General features: G+C 41.6%; 1 protein-coding gene across 1 annotated transcript; it reads left to right on the top strand.

The window, feature by feature from the left end:
- Window positions 1-498: 498 nt before the first annotated feature.
- Window positions 499-24,611, top strand: fbxo25 (F-box protein 25). Its single transcript, XM_038962284.1, has 10 exons — window positions 499-546; window positions 1,041-1,175; window positions 11,654-11,757; window positions 11,951-12,000; window positions 12,197-12,289; window positions 12,456-12,549; window positions 13,326-13,510; window positions 15,376-15,558; window positions 15,836-15,979; window positions 23,843-24,611. Exons 2-10 carry the CDS (start codon window positions 1,048-1,050, stop codon window positions 23,930-23,932), a joined length of 1,071 nt encoding a protein of 356 aa, XP_038818212.1. The 5' UTR covers window positions 499-546; window positions 1,041-1,047; the 3' UTR covers window positions 23,933-24,611.
- The last annotated feature ends 336 nt before the right edge of the window (window positions 24,612-24,947 follow it).

Genomic DNA, 24,947 nt, shown 5'->3' with positions numbered 1-24,947 from the left:
TTGCTGATATAACCTTATAGCACCAAGTTAAAAGGTGTTTGCGCAGATATAACTTTCTGATTTAAAATGGTTTTATTGTCAATGTACTTTTTTTTAACCAAAATGTCAGATAGAACCTTATAGTCCCATGGTCACGATTTGTAACTGGGATATCATGTCAGAGCTAAATAGCCTATACTGGTATCAAAATATTAAATGTCTTAGAGCGAAGTCAACCCATACCGTTCAGTTTAGCAAGCTCGGCATTATATCCCTTCCCCATATCCAAACCAATACACTCCGGTAACATGTGCGAGGTTTCTATCACGTGTAGAAACATTTCTTAGCAAAGCACAGTACTTTAAAAAAAAAAAAAGCTAATGATTGACAACAGTGACAGCCAATCCGCGATATAATTCCGGGTAGCAACAAGATAAAGAAAGTCAACACGTCCAATCACAGAAAGGCAGGAGGCGTGTCACATTCCACTGTACGATATGTTTACTTCCGTCAATATTTCCAGAGGAAAGCTGCATTTCTCAATACAACAACCTAATCGCTCTCTAAGTAAGTTTAGAAGTTTGATTTGATTGTTTTATTGGGAATATATATGTTTAACTAAGAAACACAATAGTCCTCTGTCTCTATAGTCTGTTCATCGTTTTCCGGATAATCAGTTTGCGAGCTAGCTGTCATTTGCTCTGCCTTTTCTAACTCGGCTCAACCAGAGAACTATGCTTGACAGATATCCGCAGTAGTAGTCAATATTTAACAATTACTTTATCTTTATTGTACATTCGACAGTGTTGACAACTGATGTAGATTTTTTTTTTACTAGAAATCGCTAGCTACAATGTGTAATCTCTCCTCACAGCGATTTATTTTAATCGTGGCAATACAACAATACACACACAGGTACAGTAACTAACTAGCAGCTAGCTAGCTACATAAACAGCAAATATCTCCTTGCACACTCCCCAGGTGAAGGATGCCTTTCTTGGGCCAGGACTGGAGGTCGCCAGGCTGGAGCTGGATCAAGACCGAGGATGGACACTCCCCAGGTGAAGGATGCCTTTCTTGGGCCAGGACTGGAGGTCGCCAGGCTGGAGCTGGATCAAGACCGAGGATGGCTGGAAGAGGATCGAGTTCTATGGAAATGAATTGCGGGACAACAACAACGGAATAGACTTGGAAGAGTAAGTGCCGTTTACGTACGTGTCCTCATCGCTCTTAATAATTCACCTATTGGTATATACATACATACAGTACCAGTCTATTTTGGACACACGAACTCATTCAAGGGTTTTTCTTTATTTTTACTATGTTCTCCATTGTAGAATACTAGTGAAGACATCAAAACTATGAAATAACACATGGAATCATGTAGTAACCGAAAAAGTGTTTAACAAATCAAATGATATTTTAGATTCTTCAAAGTAGCCTCCCTTTGCCTTGATAACAGCTTTGCACGCTCTTGGCATTCTCTCAACCAGCTACACCTGGAATGCTTTTCCAACAGTCTTGAAGGAGTTCCCATATATGCTGAGCACCTGTTTGCTGCTTTTCCTTCACTCTGCGGTCCAACTCATCCAAAACCATTTCAATTCGGTTGAGGTCGGGTGATTGTGGAGGCCTGTTCATCTGATGCAGTGCTTTGATGCAGCACCCCTGATGCAGGGCTCTAGCATCTCAGTGCTAGAGGTGTCACTACAGACCCTGGTTTGATTCCAGGCTGTATCACAACCGGCCGTGATTGGGAGTCCAACAGGGTGGTGCAAAATTGGCCCTGCGTTGTTACTGTTTGGCCGGAGTAGGCCGTCATTGTAAATAATAATTTGTTCTACAAATGAACTTTTAACAAGGCACACATGCTAATTGGAATGGGAACTCCTTCAAGACTGTTGGAAACGCATTCCAGGTGAAGCTGTTAGAGAGAATGCCAAGAGTGTGCAAAGTAGTCATCAAGGCAAAGGTTTGAAGAATCTAAAATATATTTTGATTTGTTTAACACTTCTTTGGGGGGGGGGGTTACTACATGATTCCATATGTGTTATTTCATAGTTTTGATATCTTTCATATTCTTCTACAATGTAGAAAGTTGTCCAAATGAAGAAGAACCCTTGAATGAGTAGGTGTCCAAACTTTTGACTGGTACTGTGTGTATATATACTACTCTGCCTGTTTCTCATGAGTTGCTGTATGGTTGAGTTGATTTGTAGAACACACAAGGTATGCCACCTTCAAAAAAAATGAAAAAATGTATAATAACGTTCATACAATCATACACACGTCAGTAATATAACCATGTGAAATTAATCTAGTTCATGTAAAGTCTTATCATTCAGATCAATGACAATTGACGTTGACTCTGTTTTGATTGGTTAGTATTAAATCTAATAAAGTTGGCTATAGACTGCTTTTTGGCTCCATTGCAGATGAGAACTATACAATGAATCAACTGATGCTCACGTGCTTGAAATGATCCTCATTAAAAGCCCTGTGTCATGTAAATATCATCACAAAAACAAAACAAAAATCTCTAAGTAATAGATTGAGCTTTTTCACACTGTGGTCATATTTACATGACACCCTGCACCATCTATGATATTGTCCTGTCTTGTATTAGCTGTTATGTAGAGTCAGGCAGCACCTGGTAGCCTTTCTGTATGAAGAATCTACCATTGTCACTCCCCACACTCTATTTCACCATTTGGATATTGGGTTCCATTAAAAACAGGGTTTTGAGCAGAGATATAGTCTACCATTTATTACTGATCTAATGGCTTTCCTCACTGAAACGTGTGCAGTGGTGGGGAAAAGTAGCCAAGTGTCATACATGCACTTGAGTAAAAGTAAAGATACCTTTTAAAATGATTCAAGTGAAAGTCACCCAGTAAAATATTACTTGAGTAAAAGTATTTGGTTTTAAATAAAGTTAAGTTTCAAAAGTAAATGTAATTGCTAAAATATACTTAAGTATCAAAAGTGAAAGTATAAATCATTTCAAATTCCTTATATTAAGCAACCCAGATGGCACAATTGTCTTTATTATTTTTTAAATTTAAGGATAGCCAGGGATACACTTCAACACTCAGACAATTTACCAACGAAGCATTTGTGTTTAGTGAGTCTACCAGATCATAGGCAGTAGGGATGACCATGGATGTTCTCTTTATAAGTGTGTGAATTATAAAATGTTCCTGTCCTGCTGCTAAGCATTCAAAATGTAACGAGTACTTTTTGGTGTCAGGGAAAATGTAAGGAGTAAAACGTTCATTATTTTCTTTAGGAATGTAGTGGAGAAAAAGTTGTAAAAAATATGAATAGTAAAGTACAAATACCCCCAAAAACTACTTAAGTCCTTTACACCACCGAACGTGTGTGTGCGTGCGTGGTTAGGAAATGGGGAGACCTAGTCAGTTGTAGAACTGAGTGCATTCAGCTGAAATGTGTCTTCCGCAGCATTTAACCCGACCCCTCTGAATCGGAGAGGTGCGGGGGATCCCATAATCGATATTAGGGTTGGAAACTTTCCAGTAAATTTCAGGAATTTTTCTGGAAGTTTTCCATGGGAAGTTAAGACTGGGAATTTTGCTTAAATTCATCAAAAGGTAGCTTATAACAGTGAACCTTTTTTGTTGGATACACAAGGCAATTCTAGGTCTTGTGGCATATTTTGGTTAAACTACCCCCAATTCAATGGAATTGCAACCCTCTGCATGCACAGTGCATTCTTCCATTACATGTGCAGTGTACTCTTCCATCACATGTACAGCTGATTCTCAAGATCTTGCACACTAATGAGATGCTATTGAGCCCACGCTATTACACTGTCTGAGCCAAGGACTACATGCTTTCTGGTAAGTTTTGATTACTGTACTGGATGGGGTGAATATATTTTATGACATACATGATTTTTTGTTAACTGGTATATAGTAGCCTACAGCACAGTGTGTTTAAATAATTTCTAACTTGTTAACAATTTCTGCTAGTTAGTTTTTGCTAGCATATGGGTTTTAGCTTGCATGAGCCTGCTAACCGAGTGTAAATTCACCTGTTTCCATACATGTTTCATTTTAAAACATGTATCTTACAAAGGAGTTGTTTAATCTAACTGCTTAACTATTTATCTGTACATGGAATTGTATTTAAAAAATGTTTTAATTCATTTTTTCCCTAATCTTTACAGGAAAATGCCATGGGCACCATCTGATGTGTGGAGACATTTCAATGCAGCTAATGTAGAAGGAAAAGCTCTGTACATTTGCATAAACTGTGCCAAATCAAATGTGAAGAATGCAACAAAGATGCAGAATCATCTGGCCAAATGCATACATTTCCCTCAGCGCTCACAACAAGCAACCTCTGACAAAAGTCCCTCTACTTCTATTGGAGGTGAAAATTATGAATCAGACACCTTATCGATAGCAACAGCTCATGGTCCTGGAATCAGACGTTTTTTTTTGACTGAACGGACGAACGTAGTCAGAGAAATGCTGATGAATGTCTTGTTCGAGCTGTGTATGCAACTGGTTCATATCTGATGCTCACAGGCAATGTGTATTGGAAGAGATTTCTGAATGTTCTTTGCACAGCATACACCCCTCCAACCAGACATGCTTTATCAACTCAATGCTGGATGCAGAGTTCAGTCTTCAAGGGAAGGTCAAGCAAATCATAGAGAAAGTAGACTGTATTGCAATCATCTCTGATGGGTGGTCGAATGTTCATGGGCAAGGAATAATTAACTACATCATCTCCACCCCTCAACCAGTATTCTACAAGGGACAACAGACACACTAATCTCTACATTGCAGATGAGCTGAAGGCAGTCATCAATGACCTTGGACCACAGAATGTATTTGCACTGGTGACAGACAATGCTGCGAACATGAAGGCTGCTTGGTCTAAAGTGGAGGAGTCCTACCCTCACATCACACCCATTGGCTGTGCTGCTCATGTATTGAATCTGTTCCTGAAGGACATAATGGCACTGAAAACAGTGGATACCCAACCATTTCCTTGGCTCTCTTGTAGAGTGTATGTGGAGGGTCATCAAGTTATAGCAGCAATCTACCTCACCAAGCAAAGTGAGAAGAATAAGAGCACCACATTGAAGCTGCCCAGCAACACCCGTTGGGGTGGTGCTGTCATCATGTTTGACAGTCTCCTGGAGGGGAAGGAGTCTCCAAGAAATGGCCATATCACAGTCTGCCGATATGGACAGCCACATCAAGAGGATCCTCCTGGGTGATGTATTTTGGGAGAGAGTGGCAAGCAGCCGGAAACTCCTGAAACCTATAGCAGTAGTCATTGCACAGATTGAGGGAGACAATGCCATTTTGTCTGATGTTCAGACTCTGCTTGCAGATGTAAGAGAAGAAATCCGTACTGCCCTGCCCACATCATTGTTGCTCCAAGCAGAGGAAACTGCAGTTCTGAAATGCATCAAAAAGCGTGAAGACTTCTGCCTGAAGCCCATACACGCTGCAGCGTACATGTTGGACCCCAAGTATGCTGGCAAGAGCATCCTGTCTGGTGCAGAGATCAACAAGGCCTATGCTGTCATCACTACCGTGTCTTGCCACCTTGGCCTGGATGATGGCAAGGTTCTTGGCAGTCTGGCGAAGTACACTTCCAAGCAAGGGCTTTGGGATGGCGATGCAATATGGCAGTCGTGCAAACATATCTCATCAGCCACCTGGTGGAAGGGACTTTTTGGATCTGAGGCTCTTTCCCCTGTTGCCTCCATCCTCCAAATCCCACCAACGTCAGCCGCCTCAGAGCGCAACTGGTCCTTGTTTGGGAACACACACACCAAGGCACGCAACAGGCTGACCAATACAAGGGTTGAAAAATTGGTGGCCACCCGGGAAAATTTTAGGCTTAATGAGCCATCCTCAAGGTTGGAAAGTGACAGTGAAGATGAGGCCTCAGAGTCTGATGTTCAAGAGGTGGACATTGAGGAGGTCCAGGGAGAAGACATGGAAGCCTGAGAGGAAGAGCCAGAGCTTTAGTTTCTCTACTATCATTTTACAGATGTATGTTGAAAATGTTTTTGGGAGATGCGATGGATCATTGGGGATCATTCAATATTCCCTTTCTTTTGTTGTTCAGTGAAATCCTCCCTTGTGGAGAGTCAACTAATTTAATTAAAGTTCAATTCGTAACTAAATTGTTTAAAAAATATATATATATTGGAAGGATTTAATCATTTGCAATCATGTCTACTTATGATAAGGTAAAAGGTTCGGTTACTGGCCCAACGCTCTAACCACCTCCACCTTCCCTTCTCACAGTACAACAGTTGACAATAAACATCCTACAAATACCTCACAGAAAAACAGACGATGACATTGCATCACACAATAACCGATTACATTATTTCCTCTCAGTGACTATCCTCCAAAAAACATCCAGACTCAAAGGTCAATGACATCATACAGTACCTGCACAGTAGCCATTGACTGCTAAACAAACACTCCCACAGACAGACATCATTATGCCTGCTATTGTACTGATCCAAGGTCAACACAGTAGTTCAGCTCTCTCAGCCATTTAGAGTGCTGGGGATTCGATCCAGCAACCTTTCGGTTACTGGCCCAACGCTCTAACCACCTTCCCAGTTAGTCTTTCACTGTGTGTTGTTAAACTGTCATTACATATTTGTTTAACCCAAGGTATAGCGGGTCATGGACCCATGATCTAATTTTTTAAATTTATTTAACCTTTTATTTAACTAGGCAAGTTAGTTAAGAACAAATTCTTATTTACAATGACGGCCTACCCCGGCCAAACCCGGACGACGCTGGGCCAATTGTGCACCGCCCTATGGGACTCCCAATCACAGCCGGTTGGAAATGAACCAGGGTCTGTAGTGACGCCTCTAGCACTGAGATGCAGTGCCTTAGACCACTGCACCACTCAGGAACCCATTCATGACAGAAGTCACAGAACAGAACCTAGGAAAGACTGCTCTCTTCTTTCCCGTCAGCTGATGCTTTTATTTAATGGTCTACTGTTAATTTTGAATGTCTGTTAATGGCTCCGGGGACATGGAATATTATAAAATGAAACACAGCTGAATAAATATGAACGGCACTTAAACATTTTTTTTTATAGCTTTATTTATATGTTCAACCCCTGTTCTATTTGATCGTCTTGCTGAAGGGAATAAGGGATTATTTTGACTGAAGCCTTTGAAGCTTATATTTCATTAGTGCATGTCAGTAATTTATTTGCAAATTATTATCAAATCAAAGTTTATTGGTCGCGTACACAGATTTGCAGATGTTATCGCAGGTGCAAAAAATGTGTGTGTTTCTAGCTCCAACAGTACAGTAATACCTAGCAATAAAAAAACAATACACACACAATCCAGAAAAATTCCAATCAAAATACAAACATTTAGAAACTGCAGGGATATTAAAACTAAATCACCTCCATTTAGGCCGATAACTATTCTGCTGTATAATGAAACAGATGATTTACCTTGACATATCCTTATGGGTTATATGGCTGTTATACCTTATTGTATTTCTGTTTTTATTTTTAGTTAATCAATTTAGTTCAGTTTCCCAGAACGTTTTTCAGTGAGACTGAAATAGAACTTGTGAAATTGTATGGTGGATATTGCACTCTGTCATGGTTCTCTGTCATAGTTGCTGTGCTGGAGTCTTTCCCAGCAGGCTTTGCTGAAGGCTTTGACTCTGGTGATAAGGATCACGGGACATGACCCTCTCCACCTGTACTTATCCACCATGTTAAATGCACCAGCTATTACTCCTTTACTGGTGAAACTTCACAACGTTCACGTTGATGCATACCTTTTATGCTCAGGATAAACAAAGGGAATTGGTGGTAGTAGATTTTTCTTGTAGTCTATCTATATGGAATCGCATGATATAACAAATGCATCCCAGTTAGCGTTGAGATCAGTTGGACTGAGAGAGTAACTTTGCCAGTGACCCTAGGAGGAAGTGTTCATGTTCTCAGACCATGAAACAGGAAACATCTGTCGGAAGTGCTGTTTTAGATTATAAAAGAGGCACAGTAAACTTGTGAAATACTGTCAAGAGATTAGGGTAAATCACGGTAGGACGGATCCAGTCAGCCATAACCTGTTCTTATTTCCATGCTAAGAGAGACCTCATTCAGGAAGTGATTTCCATTCCATGGTTAGCGCCTGTCATCACCAGGGCATCATGGCAAGGCAATTTAATGATAGGGTTGTTGAAGCCAGACAGAGTAAAGTGAGTCAGTCACCTAATAAAACAGATCCAACTGGTGAAGATGTGCCGTAGGATGAAGGTAAACTGAGTAGGAAAGATCTGCAGGTGTGTGTGTTATCATCAGTGTGGGTTAAGGACCGAGTGTTTTCAAACCGATGTTTCTGGTTCCTGTTGCTCCCACAGCCTGTCAGACAATAAGTGTGAATACTGATAATAGTTGTTTGTGACTGATTGTCTGAGGGAACTGACTCCATACCCGCTAGCCGGAGGAGGATACCCAGGCACACGCATAGAATACAAACATGTCTAGTTTCTCTCAGGTTCCGTCCCCAGCTATGCAACCTGTGGAGAATTGTATTGTGAGATAGACATGACTGGCAGATTTGTAAGTCAGTAGGGGAGAGTGGGGTATTTGGAGCCATTTTTTTTTTTTTTTTTTTTATACATTCATCTCATCACTACATCAAGAGAAATATAGTATTCTTTCTAACAAAGATATCTACATATATTTCAGGATGTTGTGGATCCCTGGAAATAATCTTTGTTAATGTAAACATAGCTTGTCTAAAAAAAAAAGAAGGGGTCTCATCTCTTGGCACAACATACCCTGGGTGTGGGGTAGCCTAAATTGAGTATAGGGATAGTATAAGTTAAGGTAAAAATGTTCCACATCTGTACTGAATGAAATATTAACACCCTCTATCTCACATCTGTTCTGACATGTGGTTCAATTTAACATTCACTAGCAAACCTATTGAATAAAGTTGCCAGGAATTCTCCTACCTTCCTCCTCTCTGTCAGGTTTTGTGGCTGATTCATATTTATGGAATGCTATAATTGGGTGCATGGGTTTGACCCTGTATTGTATTGCCATATAAAGAGATGCAGAAGGATGTACTATGCAGGGAGTCCTTGTGTTCATCAAATCAGCATGGCGTTTTATGTTATAGCAGTGGCTACAAACAAGTCACTTTTGTCTGTCTCTTGTCTGTTAAAATAGTGTTTTGGGCAGGCTTTGATTTGTCTCAGCAGGAGTGCTGGCTTGTTATCTGCAGGAAACATGTTCTGTTATGTCCTGTGGACTGTGGTGGTAGTGAATGATGAGGCTTTTAGACCAGGGGTTTTCCCATTCAGGGCTAGCTCTGTCTAACGCCTGTGGTGCTCCAGTCTGGTGCTCCAGTCTAGACAAACAAAACAGATTTGGAAAAATAATAATCTTCTATTTTGACGTGGCAGAGTATTAAATCTGATTGTTATGATTTGCTACACATTTTTTAATGTGGTGATGCGGTCGCTATTTATCTCAGATGGTTATAATAGTATAGGCTAGTCGCTGAGTACCTTTTTTTTTATGGTGTCATCAAATCTAGAGTTGGCCATATAGTACCTCACAGTACAACAGTTGACAATAAACATCCTACAAATACCTCACAGAAAAACAGACGATGACATTGCATCACACAATAACCGATTACATTATTTCCTCTCAGTGACTATCCTCCAAAAAACATCCAGACTCAAAGGCCAATGACATCATACAGTACCTGCACAGTAGCCATTGACTGCTAAACAAACACTCCCACAGACAGACATCATTATGCCTGCTATTGTACTGATCCCAGGTCAACACAGTAGTTCAGCTCTCTCAGCCATTTAGCTGATGCCATGTAAAAGGTAAACATCGACTGTCAAAGACCCACATTGACTGTACAGAGTATATTTCGAGTAGTTTGAGAGCCAACATTGCTCTGTTCCTCTTGTCTGAGGGTTTTTGTTTTTCCTTCTCTGTCCAGGCATGCTGCAGTGAGAAACCTCTGTAAAATGTTAGGTTATTGCATTCCTGACCTCTAATTCCCTGTTACTGATTGGTGTGTGTGTGTGCACGGTCGTGCGTGAATGCATTAAGCAGTGGGACCAGTGCATAAAACGGCCTGAATTAGCCTCCAGCCTAGATAAGCTGCATGTGTCAAAAAACGTTGATCCCCACCAATGATTTGCTTAATCTCCAGCCCCCTACCTGTGGTCAGTCTGTGTGGATCTGAGACAGGCTGGAGGGAGAGTCTCAGAGCTCTGCTCCTGAGATGGTCACGTGATAAGGCTGAGCACATGGATTACTAATGCATGGGGAACATCAGTGGACCACTCACTTTGATCTAGCAGCCAGTCCTCATTAAACCTTCTGATTGTCTGTGTAGAGAGAACGCGACACCCATAGAGATCAGAGCAAGGTAATGGTTAATGATGTTCCAGATAACACTAGCAACAACATGGACTAGGGGTTAAAGAGGTAGTTCACCCAAATTACTATAAACTCATTTTATGGAGAACCTGTGTTGACTATTTAATCTGGGAAATAGTTTTTACAGTCTTTAAAATATATTTCAAAAATCCGACTGATATAGCCAATACATTTCCCTGTGTTACAGGTATGCTGTTGGGCTGAGGATGAAAGCCTGTTGCCAAATACTTTCACTGGACTTCATTACATTTCAAATAATGAAAGCTCTGCTGATACAAAGAGGGCAAACCAATCTCTGTCAAGGGCAAGACCAGAAGTTTTATTTATTTAACCTATTTATTTTCAGTTTATTCCTTTGGCCTTCGTGGCAGTGCAGGAAGTTTATCATATGGTCTGAGTTGGGCTAAAAAGTACATTAATAATTAGTGTTTTAGTATACTGGAGCCCTCAGAGATACTGGCCTTGAGTCATACTTTCACAAACCTGTTTGAAGATGTAATCTGAAATTTGCCAGCGTACTGAACCGTCCCCTAAGGATAGCCCCAACAGAAGTATCACTATGAATTGTAGCCATGAATGCAAAACAAGACATACTCTGCCACTCCACCCTACAGGCAGCCGTGTAGCCACGGGGGCACACGGAACATAGACTTAAAACGGGACTGTTGATAGTTGCGGTATAATCTGGATTTTGAGATTAGCTGCCTGTGATGGGAAGTTGATTTCCTGCTAGATATCTTATGCTTGCCTCAATGATACAATGACAGTGATGCAACCTCATGGATACAAGCTGCTATCTGTGACCTATTGGCATACAGTCATATACACACCCTGGCATCAATGTAAGTCAGAGATTTTCGGAAATCTGAAGTTAGTGTTTATCCGAAAGTGGTTTCCTAGATAAAGAGATTAGCAGATCTTGTCCAGCATTAGAGTTGATGTTATGGTCAGAAAATAGTCCCTGACCTTCTCCATGAGTCTCTGAGAAACAAGAGGTCAGCCAGGTCAGATCAGGGCTGTGCCAGTCTTAATCACCTCAGAGGGGTAGTCAGGCAGTCATCTGGGCATGGCCAGGCTGTGGCCTTCTGCAGCGTGGACAGCCACTTAGTTTGTTACATAAATACACTGACGTCCACCATGCCAACTCTCATAAACAATGCTATTAACTCACTCCTTTCATGTCTACCATGTCTTTCTGAAACAGGCTCTGCGATGAAAACAAAGAGAATCTGTTTACTGGAAATGTGTGCGAGGTAGTTGCCAAAAAGAGGAAAAAAGACTTCTACAACAACAACACCAAATCACAGTGTGAGTAGCACTGACCGCAGCCATCTTATTCCCATTTAAAGGTCTTTGGGGGGAAATGGCCAACCACAAGAGCTATTAGGAATGCTAGCCAGCTAGCATGAGGTTTGGCAACTGTGGTTTAACAAAACAGTTCTGATAAATAGCAAAGTAAATCTCTCTCTTTGACTCTGTTTTCTTTTCTCTCTTTTCCCAGTTTTTTACCAGGAGAAGTGGATCTATGTTCAGAAGGAGAGCACAAGAGAGGTGAGGAAAGTTTAGGTCAACTGCACCATATAACTATGCGACCCAAGACCTGGAATGTGGATACGCTGTTTATGCAAAATTTAATGGACAGTAAATAATACTGAGAATGTCCACTAGATTTTGTTTATTGCCCATTCTACTCTTTACCATACATGGTATGTGTTTTGGTAATTAAGTTTGTGTGTTATTACCTTAGAGACATGGATACTGCACGCTAGGGGAAGCCTTCAACCGTCTAGATTTTTCCAGTGCCACTCAGGACATCCAGAGATTTACCTATGTGGCAAAAGTAAGCTGCTGGCTAACTATCTGAATTATAAGCATGATTTAGCTTGATCACTAAAACTGCATGTATCAATTCTACTGGATATGTGTTGATACTAGTCCTTGGTATGTGTCCTGTCCTCTCACTCTTTTACTTCGCTCTCTCTCACCCTCTCTCTCCCTCTGTGCAGCTCCTCCAGCTCATAGCCAGGTCTCAGCTGCCATCCCTCAGTGGAGCAGCTCAGAAGAACTACTTCAACGTGCTGGAGAAGATCGTACGGAAGGGTGAGAGAGACAGAGAGGGATATGTCCTCATCATGCTGTACCTCCCTGGTCTGTACTCGATGGCCTGTCAGAATAACAGTGTAACCACAGCACATTACCTAATGGCACAGCCCCTGGTTTTAGCTCTGAGCCATACTTACATTAGTGTTGGCACAGCTCCCTGGTTGGAGAAGTGAAATGCAGCCTCATGCTTTCTCTGAGAACAACACGTCTCTGTCCTCAATTCTATGCCCTCAAACTGACAGTCTAATACTGGGTTTCTTGGTATTGTTTGGTCTCGTCAGTGTGGCAGTAGAACCGGTCCCACTGCTGCTGTGTCAGAGTGATTGTCCCGCCACTAAACCACACAGCTGTAGTGCCCCGTCATTACTGAGCTGCTGTTGCCGGGCGGATCAAAGGAGCCATCAGATCTAAGCTTTAGGTCACACAACCACACGCCTCAGGAAGGAAAACATGAATTAGCTGCAGTATATAAAGACCTATTTTGCTTTGGCTTCATGCATTCCTTGAGAGTACAGTACGTTCTTCAAATGGTGGTTTTGCTTTGGGAGTAATGGTAAAATGCTTCGACTTTTGATAAAGATTTTCCTGTACAGGTTTTTTTATTTTTTTTACATTTTTTACATGTTATTGAATTTTTGACTACGTTTCTTCTATTACAAAAAACATAAAATGTATCTCTCGAGAGACCTGGTATGAACGACAGTGAATGTTGACGTAGTTATAGGGTGTTTTTTTACACTGTTTTAACGTCTTTGTTCTTTCTTTGTGTCCAGTTCTGGAGGACCATCATAACCCTCGCCTTATCAAGGAGCTGCTGCAGGACCTGAGCTCCACCCTGTGCATCCTGACCCGGGGCATGGGCAAGTCTGTCCTGGTGGGCAACATCAACATCTGGGTCTGCAGGCTGGAGACCATCCTCAACTGGCAGCAGCAGCTCAACAACCTGCAGATACCCAAGGTAGAGTATGAGGGGGGGGTCCTTTTTAAACGGCTGATTATGGGCCTAAAAGCCCTCACACCTAATAGTTCAGCCATGGCTCTATAAGGGAAAGCTACTGCTGACCTGGGTACTGACCTGGGTACAGTCCCCACATGCTTTGAGAGACTAGTCAAGGATCATATCGCCTCCACCTTACCTGCCACCCTAGACCCACTTCAATTTGCTTACCGCCCCAATAGATCCACAGACGATGCAATCGTCATCACTCTGCACACTGCACTATCCCATCTGGACAAGAGGAATACCTATGTAAGAATGCTGTTTTATTGACTATAGCTCAGCATTCAACACCATAGTACCCTCCAAGCCACCATAGTACCCTCCAATGTAAGAATGCTGTTTATTGACTATAGCTCAGCATTCAACACCATAGTACCCTCCATCATTAAGCTTGAGGCCCTGGGTCTGAACCCCGCCCTGTGCAACTGGGTCCTGGACTCCCTGACGGGTCGCCCCCAGGTGGTGAAGGTAGGAAACATCACCTCCACTCCACTGATCCTCAACACTGGGGCCTCACAAGGGTTCGTGCTCAGCCCCCTCCTGTACTCCCTGTTCACCCATGACTGCGTGGCCAAGCACGCATCCAACTCGATCATCAAGTTTGCAGACGACACAACAGTAGTGGGCTTGATTACCAACGATAACGAAACAGCCTACAGGGAGGAGGTGAGGGCTCTGGGAGTGTGGTGCCTGGAAAACAACCTCTCACTCAACGTCAACAAAACAAAGAAGATGATCGGGTGGTGCGGTCTGCCCAACGCATTACCGGGGGCAAACTACGCAACCTCCAGGACACCTACAGCACCCGATGTCACAGGAAGGCCAAAAAGATAATCAAGGACATCAACCACCCGAGCCACTGCCTGTTCACCCCGCTATCATCCAGAAGGCGAGGTCAGTACAGATGCATCAAAGCTGGGACCGGGAGACTGAAAAACAGCTCCTATCTCAAGGCCATCAGACTGTTAAACAGCCATCACTAGCACATTAGAGACTGCTGCCTATAGGCATAGACTAGGAATCACTGGCCACTTTAAGGAATGGAACACTAGTCACTTAGTAATGTTTACATATCTTGCATTACTCATCTCATATGTATATATTGTATTCTATACTATTCTATGGTATCTTAGTCACTTAAAATTTACATATCTGGCATTACTCATCTCATATGTATATACTGTTTTCTATACTATTCTACAGTATCTTAGTCCGTTCCACCTTGAAATCGCTCGTCCATATGTATATAGTCTTAATTCATTCCTACTTAGTGTGTATTGGGTATATGTTGTGTAATTTGTTAGATATTACTTGTTATATATTACTGCACTGTCGGAGCTAGAAGCAAAAGCATTTCGCTACACCCGCAATAACATCTGCTAATCACGTGTGTGACCAATAACATCTGCTAATCACGTGTGTGACCAATAACATTTGATATGATTTGGCACGGTGACCGTGTTCAGTCATCGGGTCCTCTGTGTTGTATTGTGTAGTGGAATGCTGCATCCCCAGCCAGCCTGGGATAACTTTAACTAAGTGTCAATCTGGTTCTGCTTTAGCCAACCCTTGTGCTGATGTTTGGCTGAATCCGAATCAGGCTGGCTAGGCTTCAGAGATAGACTGGTTAATTTTCTGTCTCATTATCAAGGTGGTTAATGTGTTTGCTTTGTTTAAAGTTGTAACTTCTGTACTTAGACATGTGTGCCGTCTGTTTAGTTTCAAGAGACAAGAGACCTCTTGCTTGGAGGATAATTGGCCTGGTAGTTATGCGACAGTCTTGCCATAGTTTCAACATATGTATATTCCCCCCCCCCCCCCAGCAACTGTCCAATGGGATGACGCTGCGTGACCTGCCGCTAGACATGCAGAACAACATCCTGTACAAGTTCTCTGACGCCTGTGACATCATCAACCTGGGACAGGCCACGCCCACCCTTCACATGCTCAGTGAGGGCCGGCACCTGTGGAAGAAGCTGTGCCAGTTTCACTTTGCAGAGAAACAGGTAGAAGTCACTGGGTATCTAAACATGGCATTCAATGTAATCAGTGTCACAAACTGCTTGAATACAGGGTCATGTTCAGTGAGTAGTACACAGTGACCACCAGAGTGCAGTGTTGCCACATTTAATATAAGGGAGGCATTCTACATAAGGTCTATGGAGTTGAATGAAATGGTGGTCATTTAGAAAATAACTCAGGAATTACCCTTCGGAGTTACCTTAGCATCTCTTTCTTTCCTTTCCCCCTGGTGTCAACCGTGTTTTCTCGTCGTGTGTGTAGTTCTGCAGGCATCTGATCTTGTCAGAGAGGGGACATGTGGACTGGAAGGTCATGTACTTCACCCTACAGAAATACTACCCCAAGAGAGAGCAGTACGGAGACACACTGCACTTTTGCAGACACTGTAGCATCCTCTTCTGGAAGGTAAGAACAAGAAGACACACTAGACAATATGACAGCATCTCAAATGGCACCCTATTCCCTACATAGTGCACTACTTTTGACCTGGGCCCATAGGGAATAGGGTGCCATTTCGGACACGTTTTATGTGTTCCATAGCTGCATGTCAGGGGGGACTCCCATAATACATATGCCTATTTTTAGGTTGATATTAATAATAGATTTATTAAGCATTATTCCAAGTTTGCAATGTGCTTAGCAAGAAAGAAAAGTAAACTAAAATGTAAAATAAAGTTTCAAAGTGGAGAGTGAGTTTGAGTCCTAGCCAGGAGAAATCTTTGTATGTGATGTCATAGTGACCTTTGGCTGTGTTTATGGAGTTTGAGGTCAGCTCAGGACTGGGATTTGCCCATTAATAGACGGTAACGTATTTGCGTCAATTCACAAATGTTTCTGCCGAAAGAGGGAAATGCCCTGACTTTCTGTGTTAATACGCCTCACTTGTGATACGGTTTTGGAAACATTTGGAACTTGACTTTCATATCAGCGAGAGAAAAAAAATTCAAATCCAAAAGATACACTTACTGTATGCAGTTTTAGCGCAGTTGCACACGACTGTGTTGTGAATAATGCATGCTTCCAGAAAGACACTTCCTCCCCTTTCCAATGGAAATGTGAGCGCAAGGATGTCGGCTGGAGGCTGTTATTGTGCTAAAACTGCGTACAGTAAGTATCTTTTGTATTTGAAAGATTCTTTCTCGCTGATATGAAAGTAAAGTTTCCAAACCCGTATCGCCAGCAAGGATTATTAATGTGTCTGGGTCTTTCTATGAACAATAGGGACAATGTGTGACACTGGGATCAACATTTCAAAATCGTATGAAACAAAAATCTAAAGGATTTTCATGTAGTTTCATGTGTTCTTAGAGGAATAAAAGTGAATATATGCAAATTGGCCCATAACTCCACCTATACAACAACATATCAATCCATCAAATGTATTTATAAAGCCCTTTTTACATCAGCAGATGTCACAAAGTGCTATACAGAAACCCAGCCTAAAACCCCAAACAGCAAGCAATGCAGATGTAGAAGCACGGTGGCTAGGAAAAACTCCCTAGAAAGACAGGAACCTAGGAAGAAACCTAGAGAGGAACCAGTCTCTGAGGGGTGGCCAGTCAGTCCTCTTCTGGCTGTGCCAGGTGGAGATTATAAGAGTACATGGCCATTTTAAGGCCAGATTGTTCTTCAAGATGTTCAAAGCGTTCATAAATGACCAGCAGGGTCAAATAATAATCAGTGGTTGTAGGTGCAACAGGTCAGCACCTCCAAGAGTAAATGTCAGTTGGCTTTTCATAGCCGAGCATTCAGAGGTCAAGACAGCCAGTCCAAGGTAGCACGTCCAGTGAACAGCTCAGTGTTCCCTAACCGCAGGCAGAACTGTTGAAACTGGAGCAGCAGTATGACCAGGTGGACTGGGGACAGCCAAGAGTCATCAGGCCAGGTAGTTCTGAGGCAGGATCCTGGTGCTCCGATCTCTCCTGGGGGAGAGGGAGAGCGAGAGAGAATTTGAGGGAGCATACTTAAATTCACATAGGACACCAGATGTGCCCGGAGAATTACACCAGATATAACAGACTGACCCTAGGCCCCCCAGCACGTGGACTATTGCAGCATAGATACTGGAGACAGAGACTGGTGGGTCGGGGGACACTGTGGCCCCGTCCGACGATACCCCCGGACAGGCCGACCAGGCAGGATATAACCCCACCCACTTTTCCAAAGCACCGCCCCCACACCACTAGAGGGATAGCAACAGCCCACCAACTTACTACCCTGAGACGAGGCTGAGTATAGCCCACGAAGATCTCCTCCACCGCACGAGCCTGAGGGGGCGGAAACCCGGACAGCAAGATCACGTCTGTGACTCAACCCACTCAAGTGACGCACCCCTCCTAGGGACGGCATGGAAGAGCACCAGTAAGCCAGTGACTCAGCCCCTGTAATAGGGTCCGAGGCAGAGAATCCCAGTGGAGAGAGGGGAGCCGGCCAGGCAGGTTGGATTCAACTAGTCTTTCCATAGAAATTCTTCCAGAAAAAATTCAACTAGTCAAGGGCCCTGACATGCTCAGATGGGTCCACCTCTATGTGCTTACCAATTTTATTTTATTTTTTTTAATTAAGTTGAAATGCAATCTCCCCCTTCACTGATTTGCTGCTTATTTGATCTGTTGCAAATGTGTTGCAAATGTGTCTGTTGCAAAAGTGCCTTGCCGTTCACCTTCGCACCCCTGGGCCAGACTACACTCAATCATAGGACCTACTGAAGAGATGAGTCTTCAGTAATGACTTAAAGGTTGAGACCGAGTCTCTCACATAAAAATGGAGCTCTACATCCTTTAAGCAGGGTTCATACAGATATTGGCTAGTCAAATTCAAGGACTTTCAGAGACATTTTCAAGAACTTAATGGTACTTTTTTAAAGAACCTCAATGTCATACAATTGTTTAATGTTTATATAACTGTACATATAGGTCCTAATATAACCCTCCCCCACACACAATAAAAAGCATGCAAAAAGTGTCCAAAAAAAGTAGGCCATTACTACTTTTAAGAATAATTATTTCTTTGAGTTTTTGGGCCTTGCCAATGCATTGATATTCAAAATATTTTTACATAACAGAATGTGAGAATGTGGACATTTCCTTACTAAATAGATTGGATGCATGCATGGAGATATGTATGTGGCAGATGTAGGCACACGCAATAAAGTCATGAATAGCGGAAGCATTCATCTCACCATTGCTGTTTTTATCATGCGTAAGTGACTGAAAACCAGGTCTCTTTTACAGTGTAGTTTTTTTAGTAGACTCTCTTATCCAGAACGACTTACCGGCGCAATTCGATTTTAATTGCATAATTTTCACTTAGTCAGCTCTGGGATTCAAACCTGCAACCTTTTGGTAACTGGTCCAACGCTCTTAACTGCTAGGCTACCTGCTGCCCTTTTTCTTTTTTTCCCTTTTTTTTCTGGAAGAATTTCTATGGAAAGACTAGTTGAATCCAACATCAGATGTTGTCGTCCTAATAAAAGTAAGAAAATGTAGGCACTCACTACTGTAAGTCACTCTGGATAAAAGTGTCTGCTAAATGACTCAAATGTAAGTATTAATCATGGGTAGTTACAAGGGAGCAGGAGAACTTATAAATTGGCTACAATAATTCCAATAACTTTTCAAGCACAAAATTGAGGATTTTTTTTTTTTTTTTCCCAAGGTAGGCCTATTCCAGTACTTGAATTTATGAGCAACAAATTCAAGTTCAAGTAGGCTACTTCAAGCCCCTTGTATTGTTTTTAAAATTGCAGTTCTAACATGGAAAACAAAATGTATTTGACATGTTATTTCATTACCAGATCTTAATATGATCTGGTAATGAAATAACATATCAAATACATTATTGTGAATAAGCCCACTAGGTTATGTAATTTGTTGTCATTATATCCAGAATAATTAATAGGAATAGCGTTGGTATTGCACAATAGTCTATTCTACACAATTGCACACAGTAGACTCTGTGTCCAAGCCGAGGAAGAAAAATATATGAAAACACGAACTCATTGCCTTTTTGCTTTCTCTGTTAAATCTAACGAGACCCTGCTGTAAATCAAGCAGACATTGATAGATGGTAAACATCAATTCACTAAGGATATTAGATCCAACTGTCTTCACCGGCGTAACCAATGAGACGCCAAAATATTCTGGACATTCCTTGCAAACACCTTTTTTACAGCACTTGGGCTGTTGTTGCATCGCATGCGCCATCACAGCTGTTTGTCACCTGACTGTTATTCGGAAAATTCCTTCCTGGATCAGTAGATGTGTGAAATTATCACAGCGTAACTGATCAGCTGGACACCAAATGAGCATCTAACAAGTATTATGCAGAATTATTGAAGAAGCATGTTAATGATCGTATCGATTTTAAGTATAAAGGTAAGGTGACTCTTTTTGTTAGAAGCATTTGATTTTGCAATGCATACATTATTTTCAATTTGTGTGCCCATAAACTGTTTTCCCCCCTTAACATAAGGAGACACTAAATCTTACGTAGTTTCACATTTCTGAGATCTCTATACAAAAAACTCTGACAGCTAGGTCCAGGATTTTTACAGGGTTCAAGTACAATGTCTAATTTAACTGATTTAATGATTAACATATGATATAACGACAGCTTACACTGCCATAAATGCAAGGAAAGAAGTAAGTTGTCACACGATTTTGGACAAATCCGTCAAGACACCAACCATGATTAAGGGTTAAACATAGGTTGGCTATATAGCTATGACCCCCCCCCCCACCCTATATCTTAATGTAATGACATGAGAGAGAAAAACATATCCTCACTGGTACCCTAGTTTATAGAAAGACCCTTCTAAGCGTTAAAACGGAGCGTCGGGATTGTAGTCCACATGGAGCCAGCTGTGGTCCATATACATTCACATTAGAACCCTAGGGATGGCTGTATGCCCCCGTTGGGTTCTCGACAGCTGGACAGGGATGTACTGTGAGGAAAATGTACAGCCAAAACAATCTTTATCAGTAATGTGTAGTCACAACCACCCCCAAAAAGATTCAACATAGTCTCTCTGTGTATTGAGACTTTTGTTTATGCACTTCAAATAAATTCTCAACTTATGCTATTAGAAGTGATTCATCATTTAGGTGGAGAAAACCAGCCTTTATTCCAGAACCAACAAACTGCTTAACTGCCCCTCTCCTTTTTGCTAGCAGCATGTAACTCTAGCACATTCCTCTCACCTCAGCCCTTAGTAATTTTCATGATTTGTTTTTTTAATTCATTTTTTTGAAGTCATTCGAAAGCCAGATGCTTTAGGCTTAATTATAGTGAAGCAAGTCAATTCTGGTCTTCATATATACTGAACAAAAATATAAACGCAACATGTAAAGTGTTTGTCCCATGATTCATGAGCTAAAATATAAGGTCCCAGCAATGTTCTATATGCACAACATATTATTTCTCTCAAGTTCTGTGCCCAAATTTGTTTATCCCTGTTAGTGAGCATTTTTCCATTGCCAAGATAATCCATCCACCTGACAGGTGTGGCATATCAAGAAGCTGATTTAAACAGCATGGTCATTACACAGGTGCACCTTGTGCTGGGGACAATAAAAGGCCACTCTAAAATGTGCAGTTTTGTCACACAACACAATGCCACAGATGTCTCCAGCTTTGAGGGAGTGTGCAATTGGGATGCTGACTGCAGGAATATCCACCAGAGCTATTGCATGGGAATTTAATGTTAATTTATCTACCATAAGCTGCCTCCAACGTCGTTTTAGAGGTTTTGGCAATACGTCCAACTGGCCCCACAACCGAAGACCACGTGTAACCACGCCAGCCCAGACCTCCACATCCAGCTTCTTCACCTGCGGGATCATCTGAGATGGGAGGTTGGGGGTTCTGAGGAGTGTTTCTGTCTGTGATAAAGCACTTTTTGGGGGGAGAAACTCAATTCTGATTGGCAGGGAGAAACTGGGGGGAGGGAGAAATTGGGGGGAGAAACTCAATTCTGATTCATGTGAAATCCATAGATTTCACATTCATTTATTTAAATGTATTTCCTTATATGAACTGTAACTCAGTAAAATCATTCATTGTTTCATGTTGCGTTTATTTTTGTTCTGTATATTTTGTTATTTTATTAGTAAATCTAGCTCTTTTTGCCATTAGTGATTCAACTCTACCATTTAAATCGTGATGTAGAGCCACCTTGAGAAAGTTGCTCTACGTCATCTCAAGAGAGGGTTTTGGTATGAAATACACCCCCTTCTAGATGTGCTGGGTGGTACCAACTCAAGGCTCACTATAAAAGTAGGTGAACGCGTGCCATATTTTGCAATAGTCTTGGTAAGTGGAGTGTGACAATATATTTTGCATGATGCTTCCGTGACTACTGATGTTACACAAAATTCAAAAGGCAGTAATGCACATTTCTACAGATGACCAAATTCAGTGTTTTAGAATTTGGTCATCATGCACATGTGATTTTACAAAGAAAGCCTACATGTTTTTCTATGAGGATTATAGGTTTATATTCATAGCTCCATCCATCGCAACAAAAAATAGATGCCAATGGTGGTGATGTCAACTCATTGTATTTTTTTCCCAACTGCTATGACTGATTGGTGGCATGGTCTGCGAAGACACTTGGCTCATAGTTTAATGGTTGGGTGTTCTAATCACACAGGGCAGATATCCTTTATTTACAAGATTCGTCCTGTACCCACGCATTTTTTCATTCTGAAAAGTGAAAGCATCCCTGTGAGAGGGGTTGCCCTTGGGTACTGTATAAAAACCTACAACTACTACAAGACCAATCTGAGTTCATTTGACAATTGGAAAAAGAGCTACTGTGTAAATACTGCAATGCGGGTTGGATTGAATTGAGTCCCTAATTTTCATTTTCAAGGTGATTGCACTTTTCTTCCCAAAACAATACCGCAATAAATGTGAGTCCACATTTCAAATACTGTTTTTGCGACCCATGAGGGATTTTAATTTACACCGCAAGTGGCAATAGATGTCAGGAACTCTGCGCCTTACCACTGTGAGATAAATATCCAGAGATATTTGTTTACGGTGCACATAATTTTCTTGTCAGAGTGTGCCAGTGGACTGGTAAGTATGCTTTAGTGAGAAAATGTGGGGATCAGGTACAACTATGTTTACCTACCCACCCAGAACTTCTCACCTGAATGTTTGGGGTGGGAAAATGCTGAAATTGGGGTTGAGTTACCCTTTTTAAAAACCTTCTCAGTTGAACCCAGAACATGAATAATTTAAGTTTTCTACAGTATAAATGGACTATTCCCTGGGGATCTACAGGTTTAGCATGTTGGTTGGGCTTTAGTTGGCTTTAATTTGCTAACGTTAATGCTTATGACTGTGCTAATCCCGAACCTAAGGAGGAAACTGTAATCTGTGAAACCAGACAAATTATTCACATGCGGCTCAAAGATCAATGAATGAACTGACTAACCCTCATTGACAGATTTTACCTATTTTCTTTATAAGAAACCGACCACCCATTGCATTCAAAAGCATGGGTTATAGCAAGGTTATTGTTAATGACTATTATGAATATTTGTTTCACCTTTATAGCCCCACTTATGATGCTCATGAATAGAAGGACTAGTCACACCATTGCTATTAAGACTCAAATGTGTGATCAGACTGAGCACATATGAGTACATCACCTTGCCAGCTCCTCTCACCACTAACTAGTGTTATGATGCAGTACTAGACTCTAAACAACCTGAGTATTGTTCTGGGCTCCTGCAAGTACTGTAACTCCCCTAAATTTAGAGCAATGTGCCTTCCTTTTCCCCTCTCTCCTCTGGCATTGTAGATTGACCCCTCTTTCCTCTCAGTGCCAACCAAGGCTTTGTTAGAACCAGACAGCCTCCCATCCTTCTGTTTCTAATCTTTTAACCTTTCTGCATCCCTCTCCATCCCTCTCTTGTTCCTTACTTCCTGACTCCCCCTGTACTTGTCCCTGACCCCTAAAGGACTGCCACCTGGCCTTATTATTCAAGGTACTTTCCTTCCCATCATGTCTGACTCTCTGGCCACCATTTCGTTTTTTGTTGTCCTGGTGATGAATTATGTTTTAGACTCGGCTTGTTGTCACTCGTCTTCTGGTTTGTTATGTGTTTTTGCTTTGAAAATGACTAAGGTTGTGAATTTTTTTTTATTTGAGAAAATGTTGACTATTTTAGGCACTGTTGTCCTGTCTGACATGGAACTCGTATGAATGTGTGATGCTATAGTATAGTAACAATGGCTCTCCCTCCTGTCTCCTAGGACTCTGGACATCCTTGTACAGCCAACGATCCCGACAACTGCCTCGTGCCTGTTTCACCTCAGCACTTCATAGACCTCTTCAAATTCTAGACCTCCTTTTGATACTCCAGACCAGGAGGGGTGACTTTTACCCCCTCCTCGCCTTGCCTTTCCTCTCCGTGTATAGTGTGTGTAAAAACAAAGGGCTCAGAGGAAGAAGACGTGTTGTTTCATATTTTTGACTGACTGAAAACAACAGCGGAAAAGAGGAGATGATATAAAATTTGAGTGTGAGGCATGGATGGCATTAAAGAGAACTGCAGTGCTCATTATTGACACCTTGTTGGGAAATAACAACTGATTATTCCATGTGATGGCTTGGTGGCCATTTTAGGCCAGTTTGCCTATTGTTTTTTTTGTTTGTTTCCTTGGTAACAGAATGTATGTCCAATGTAGTTGTTGGTCTCTGTTTATGTACAGTATATCTCCGTCTGTGTGTTTTCGCCCTGCATATTTGAGGCGTCAACACTAAAAATAAATGTACATGTTTGCTGTAACAATTACTTTTTACGATACACCTTTTTGTCAGAAGAACTTTCAAATAGACAGTAAAAAAATGAAATGTAAACATGATTTTATGGGGGGGTTTGTAATATTGCTTTAACATTCCAACTGATATGTAACTTATAGTTGGCTACTCTTGTTGGTATTATCATTAATTTCCTGGGATAGAAGCAATCTAATTATAATAAAGTTGTTCATGGCTGTGGTTGCTATGGCAATCATCTGACCTTTTTCCTTTTAAAATCCATTATAATATGACATAGACCCATAACATCCAGGTAGATCACAGCAGCACAGGAGACTGAGCAGAGTATGTTAAGGCAACATTCACATGAACCCTCCGTCTGAGGTTAAGGCCATGCATAGGGCATTCATAACAGGAGTCCTAAACAGTCATGATAGCCAATGTAAGCTAGTTGGCTAGCAAGCGGTTAGGCTGTATGAAGGAGAGTGTTCCTGCATGTTTCTCCACATTGTTAACTATTCTGTTTGTTGAAGTCCAGCACAGTAAATCTGACCGTGCATTTACCTAGGAGTGAACACAATGACACCTTGTTGAAAT

The sequence above is a fragment of the Salvelinus namaycush genome, chromosome 24, assembly GCF_016432855.1.
Source record: "Salvelinus namaycush isolate Seneca chromosome 24, SaNama_1.0, whole genome shotgun sequence".
Lineage (NCBI taxonomy): Eukaryota > Metazoa > Chordata > Actinopteri > Salmoniformes > Salmonidae > Salvelinus > Salvelinus namaycush.
Note: the sequence above shows the minus strand (reverse complement) of the source record. Positions and strands in the feature narration are given on the sequence as shown.

Excerpts from the sequence above, each read along its gene's own strand:
- fbxo25 (XM_038962284.1), top strand. The coding sequence starts at position 1,048 with ATGCCTTTCTTGGGCCAGGACTGGAGGTCGCCAGGCTGGAGCTGGATC. Across the intron at positions 11,758-11,950 it reads CAACAACACCAAATCACAGT|TTTTTTACCAGGAGAAGTGG; the intron begins GTGAGTAGCACT and ends CTCTTTTCCCAG. Across the intron at positions 15,980-23,842 it reads GTAGCATCCTCTTCTGGAAG|GACTCTGGACATCCTTGTAC; the intron begins GTAAGAACAAGA and ends CCTGTCTCCTAG.